The sequence below is a fragment of the Hemitrygon akajei genome, chromosome 16 (genome assembly GCF_048418815.1).
Source record: "Hemitrygon akajei chromosome 16, sHemAka1.3, whole genome shotgun sequence".
In the NCBI taxonomy this organism is placed as follows: Eukaryota; Metazoa; Chordata; class Chondrichthyes; order Myliobatiformes; family Dasyatidae; genus Hemitrygon; species Hemitrygon akajei.
Window position 1 is genome coordinate 43,745,923 of NC_133139.1, and position 6,325 is coordinate 43,752,247.

Below are 6,325 nucleotides of genomic sequence, written 5' to 3' on the forward strand. Positions count from 1 at the left end.
AACCTCACTATCCCAGAACATAGCTACAATTTATCTCTCTCTCCACCAAAACTACTCCAGAACCTGAATATTTGCAGGCATGCTAAATTCATTTCCTTCATTAAACTTCCCAAAACCAACTGTTGGCATCGCAGCCTTACAGTCAATGCACCACACTGTCCTCAGTGGGACTTGCCGTCCTTCTGTTCTAATATTCGGTGTACAAGGTTGCTGAAGAGAAACTTCAGGAAACCAGGACACGAACCAGACCAGGGAGACGCATCTCCTTTCTCTTCGCTCTCCCCACTGGGTGTCAGAATATGATAAACTCGAAAGATGACAAAACGCACACATGGAAATCATTCCTGCACTGATCATATTTATTTGTAGTTAGTCACCGTTACCTTCCGTTAGTCTGAAACTGAGGACGAATCACAAAATCACTCTTTAATTATTCGAATTAATCCGAACCCCGGTGCCAGAGAAAACCATTCACCGCGTGAAATTTCCAGAAGACAAGTAACTGTCAACTTTAACACCGCGTAGCCTCTCCGTAGGAAAAGTAACAAAATCAGCCTGAAATCAGGGTACAAATATTTCAACATCAAAATGGAAACTACAGAGAGCGGAACAAAAGGGAAGTACAGGGATGAGCGAGTCAGTGTGGTAAAGGAAAAGGATGCAAGGCAGTGATCTCCCGTTAATCAGGGAACAAACAAGGCCGAAGCCGCTCTCTGTTTAACAGCTGGATTGTGTGACTGTTGCGGATATTGTCGAGGCTGATCCTTGTTGAACTGAGCAGGAGTACCTCTTCCCACTGCTCCAGTCTGCGCCGGGCACCGTCAGGTAGCTGCTGAGACTGAAGGTTTTGTCCGCGTTCTGAGTCGCCCCGCTGGTTTGCACCTCACTGCTCGTCGGACTGTCGTTCACTGTCCAGCTGACGACAGGGAAGCCTATCGACAATTTACTGACTAGGCAAACTAAGGTGCCCGCTCCTTTAGCGGAGATCTCCTCGGCTGACGGCCCAAGCAGTTTCACTGAAGGGTCTGGGAGCTGCTGATCTGCAACATGAAGAAGAAAATACGTGTTTCAAATGAACAGAAGACCTCGCTTTACTTCACACTTTAAGGGAAGCTCGAGTTAAACATTCCAGCTTCGTAGAGTTTGGCCAACTATCTCACGGAGGGACGGGGATGGGTGCAGGGGACCAGGGGGAGGTAGAGATGGGGTGAGGTGTCGGGTCCGGAGATGAACACTTCATGTTTGTCAACTAGAAATCTACTCCAATCGGTGAGGCCGTGAGGCTCTGAGTCATTCACAGAATTGAGATACACACTGACATCGATTTGCCCCAGAGTAGTTTCATGTGCCCACTCTCTGTGCCATCAGCTCCTTCAGCAATCTCGCTAGAGGTCTCTGAGCCCAGTATGGTAGTGTGCGGTAGGGCCGTGTTTATTTTGTTGAGTCCATTCTCAGTTCTTGACACAAGATAGGAGAGGCCATTAATAGTTGCTGAGCGCTGTACTTCACGTTCCTCATCTACCCTCCGCTCTACCCACCATCAGAAATGGACCCGCTGCGCTCGGGAGAATAAACAGAAGCTACAATCTGCCTTGCCCCCACTGGCGAAGGCAGCAAATCAGTGGTGCTGATCTCTAAAGAGAGGGGCAGGGTAGGTTGCTCTGTGATCTGGGATGATGTCGAGGGATTTTGCTCCCACTCACTGTGGTGTTGGAGAGGTTAGATTCTCCGCAGAATGAGATTTCTGGTCATTGTCGGTGTAGTGGCCTGGATCATTGAAAAGGAGCAGCGCAGAGGGGCACACGTGGCAGGCGAGGAGGCAAGGACTGGGCAGTGGGAGAGCGTCTTACAATGGAAGGGTGCAGGAGGAGAGTTTGTACGAAAAGACAACCGAAAAGAGAAATGCTTCATTAAAAGTCGGAAACAATTCGCCAAACTGCACTCTATCGAGAAATACTGGACACGGAATATGATTTGATTGTAAATAAACATTTCCCACTGTAAAATTCGCAGGTAACAATAACGTTACAATTATTAAGTGCCAGTGACCGTATTTTTGCCGTGGTTATTCAGGGTATAATTCCCGTCATTTACCTGCAACAAAGAGTTTTGTCCCTTTGCCGAACACGAAATTATTGATCGATGAAACCCACTTTCCGCAGTAATAGAGCGCAGAGTCACTCATCTCCACATTCTTTATGATCAGATGGTAAATGGTGCCGGCGCTGTTGGCTGTCGATGTGAAACGGTCGCTGCCAAACCCAGGGCCGTAGTTTGGGCTACTCCAGGAATAATAGTGATAGAGCACCATTTGTGGAGCTCTTCCCGGTGTCTGTTTGTACCAGCCAACATATTCGCTATCCTTTGTTCCGATGTTACAATCCAGCGTGGCCTTGGCTCCTGGACTCACCGACACGGTCGGAGGTTGAATCAGAGTCTGGGATTCTCCAGCTGTGAAAAAACAGGAATTCAACTTCAACAACTGACTCTTTAATGCGACCCCAAAACCCACCCCAGCAAACATAGGCGGTGCAGACTTGCTGCTTGTACTTACAGTCCAGCCACAGTGACAAACACCAGAAAAAACACAGTGTCCGCATTGTGGTTGCCGTCAGTTTTTTGCTTCCCTTCTGCCGGTGGATCTGTGATGGACTGTGGCCGCCGCTGCCAATGGAACCCAGTTATAGAGCCGTTCGTTCCCGGAGGAAATCCATGCAAATCAGGGTGAATACCACTGACCAACCAGAGGAAGGATTTGAAGCCCTCCCATTCACCGTCACACCCCACTGGGTTGAGGCGATGACACTATCAGTAACTAACCTGTCTGTTCAACGTGCAGATGAGCAGGTCGTTCATTGTCTGATATTTCCCATAATCTCCCTTCATTTCCCTGATTCCATCCCTCGGAGCAGAGATGCCTCTCACGCCTCCATTTACAACAGGGCAGAAGCTGCAGACTTCCTGTTCCCACATCAGTTATTCAAAACCAGCCTGGCACGCTCTCGTGGTGCTGCTGTTGGAGCAGGTGTGGCCCATCCCTTGCTCCTCTAGTTTGGAAAACACCCGGGCCATCTTCTGGGAAGATTCTGGGAATCGAAGATGGAGCCAGGAAGACTGTTCACAATGCACAGTCCATGGAGAATCAAGGCAATATCTTTTCTGTTGTGTAGTTAATATTCAGTATTCTTTGTATAATCTTTTATTTATTTCAGTACATACATAGTTTAACTGAGCATTCTCATTTGTTTAAATAAATAATTATGAGAAATATGTATAGATACATGAACTGCATTGGTCAAAAAGCTACACGTAATAGATGCACTCCTGGCTTAAAGTAAAACACAAAATTAGACTGATGTTTCGGACTTCCGTGTCTTCCTTTGAATTAGTTTAAAGGTACAAAATGCCGTCCTCGCTCTGGATGACATCTTTATGTGTGGTTGCCTCAGAATGTGCATGGCACCTATGTACGTGGCTACCAACAACCCTTTTCGAGGTTCTTTCTGTTCCCGGTGTTGTGAAGAATGTGTCTAGCCCCGTTATCACATAATGCCGTACTACCTTTCCTTTGTGGAAAAAGTTCTTCTATCTAGATCAACACTTTTGACTATAGGCCCACCAGTCATTGGTCAAAACAGACCGTCCTACAGACACTACAGTAAAAGGGCTCAATGTGTACAGTGGGCTGTTCCCTGAGCAGACTTATCAGACCCTCTCGCAGAACTTTTCATCGCCAGACCTCCTCACAAGGCACCAAGACCCTGCATGGAAAGCCGAGTGAGGAGCTCTCACAGTCAGATCCTTCATGTATGCCTGGAACATAACTACAGCTGTGCGTTCTCTGTGAGAGGACTCTTGTTGGGATCACACCGTCACTCCCTTCTTTGCAGACTGTGGGGTTATGAAGAAGTTATGAAGAAAAGTGCTAGGGTCTGCTTCACAGTTCATTCCGAGCAGCAGCCTGCTGGGAAACTGTCTGATCTACAGACTGTTCCCACGGTCCCATCATGAGACAGATTATCAAGTGCTGCTAAAAGATTATGAACTCAGTGAAATACACCCTTTAGTCTGCACAAAAGCAGTTGGGCTGGTCATCAAGATGTTGATGGAGGAATGGTGCCAATAGGCACATTTCAGGCAGCAGGAGTACATGCTGAGGATGCATTGAAGCTTGGTGCAGCCACCACAAGGGGTTGGTGGGGAAGGGCCACAGTGCAGGGATAGGGAGGCAGCTGGTTTAACAAGGAGGCTCCTCAATTATTGCAGCAAGAATATGATCCAATGGGGCTATAGAATTTGAAACACATTTAATGCATTTTCTTAGAATAACAAGGCATTGCACGGTTTACTCTTGTAAACATTTTAAATTATGAATATAGTTTATTTTGGTAAAAATACCTTGCCTATATCATCTGAACTGGCTCTGTCCATCTCCAGTGCCAGACTGTGTCCTTTGCAGTGGCCTGCCAACCCAACTCATTTTTTACAGCCACTTATAGAAGGCCTTCACCAAAAACCCTCTCTGGGTACCATTGGATGGGCAATAATTATACACATAATCAAGAATATGGAATATCTGAGGTTGACCAGAGTACCAGGATCTGAAGGAATGCTCAGGTAGGAAATGCAGAACAGGAGGTAAAGTCCCAGTGAATTTATACATGCATACCCAGGAAAATAAATAAGTACCCAGGAACTTTGAATACCCAGGAAAATAAATAAGTCTGTTGAGTAAGTCAGGCAACTTCAGAATAGTCTGAAGGGGAATTTCAGTTCTCTGGGAATGGAAACCCAGATCATCCTGCAGCTAAATTGATTGCATGCAGTGGGGAGACTGGGATATCACCAGACAGACAGAAGAGCAGGTAAATGGGTCAGGAGACCCCTGAAGGTAACTTGCACTCTAACCATATGATATTCAGAGTACTGATTGGGGATATTATTTCTCTAGGTACAGAGGCATGGCCAGACATATGAATTCATTGTGCAGGCAGAGGATCAAGAAGAGGAACATTTCAGATCACAACCTGGTGCATCTCAAACCCTGCTGCGTGCCTCTGGTGAAGAGTAAACCTGCAACCTCGAGGTCAGTGAGGAAATGGTCGGGGGAGGCTTATGAAGCACTCCAGGATTGTTTTGAGGCGACAGACTGGCAGGCACTCTGAGAGCCACATGGAGAGAACATTGATGGGCTCACAGAGTACATCACTGGTTACATCAACTTCTGTGTGGACTGCAATGTCCGCAAGAACTGTCCTTTGTTATTCAAATAACAAGCCATGGATATCAAAGGACATTAAGGACGTCCTGAACGCTAAAAAGAGGGCATTTAGAGATGGAAATAGGGAGGAGCTGAAGACAATACAGAGGGACCTGAAAGCCCAGATCAGGGTGGCTAAAGACAGGTATAGGAGGAAGCTTGAGTGGAAACTCCAGCAGAACAACATGAGAGAGGTCTGTAGTGGGATGAGGACCATCAGTGGGTTCCGGCAAACTAGCAACAGAGGGGCTGAAGGCAGTGTTGACAGGGCCAACGAACTTACCCTGTTCTTCAACAGATTTGACACTGTGGCCCCTGCCCATCCCCCACATGTATCATCTGTTGTTGGCCCCCAACCAACACATACTCCACTCTCCCCTCCTACCCCTCCACACAGCCTCCCACCCTGCTCTTGTGACTACACCCCTCCCACACCTGAAACCACCATGGTGGGCTTCACAGCTGAACAGGTGAGAAGACAGCTGAACTGTCTCCACCCAAGCAAGGCTGCAGGCCTTGATGGTATCAGCCACAGGGTGCTCAAAGGCTGTGCCCCCTAGCTATGTGGAGTGCTTCACCATGCCTTCAACCTGAACTTGAGACTCCAGAGGGTTCCTGTGCTGTGGAGGTCATCCTGCCTCGTTCCTGTACTGAAGGCACCGTGCCCCAGTGGTTCTAATGACTACAGACCGGTGGCATTGACCTCCCAGATCATGAAGACCCTGGAGAGACTTGTTCTAGAGCAGCTCCGGCCTATGGTTAGGCCACACTTAGACCCCCTCCAGTTCACCTATCAGCCCCGACTAGGAGTTGAGGATGTCATCGTCTACCTGCTGAACTGTGTCTACGTCCACCTGGACAAGCTGGCGAGCACTGTGAGAGTCATGTTTTTTGACTTCTCCAGTGTGTTCAACACCATCCGCCCTGCTCTGCTGGGTGAGAAGCTGACAGTGATGCAGGTGGATGCTTCCCTGGTGTCATGGATTATTGATTACATGACTGGCAGACCACAGTATGTGCGCTTGCAACACCGTCTGTCAGACAGAGGGGTCAGCAGGACTGGGG

The 6,325-nt window shown here is 47.9% G+C and overlaps 1 protein-coding gene across 1 annotated transcript; it reads right to left on the bottom strand.

Moving 5' to 3' along the window:
* Positions 1-338: 338 nt before the first annotated feature.
* LOC140740378 (immunoglobulin lambda-1 light chain-like) lies at positions 339-2,662 on the bottom strand. Its single transcript, XM_073069520.1, has 3 exons — positions 2,555-2,662; positions 2,095-2,451; positions 339-1,040 (listed from the first exon to the last, which is right to left on the bottom strand). The coding sequence occupies exons 1-3, from the start codon at positions 2,598-2,600 to the stop codon at positions 718-720; spliced, it is 726 nt and encodes a 241-aa protein (XP_072925621.1). The 5' UTR covers positions 2,601-2,662; the 3' UTR covers positions 339-717.
* Between the last annotated feature and the right edge of the window lie 3,663 nt (positions 2,663-6,325).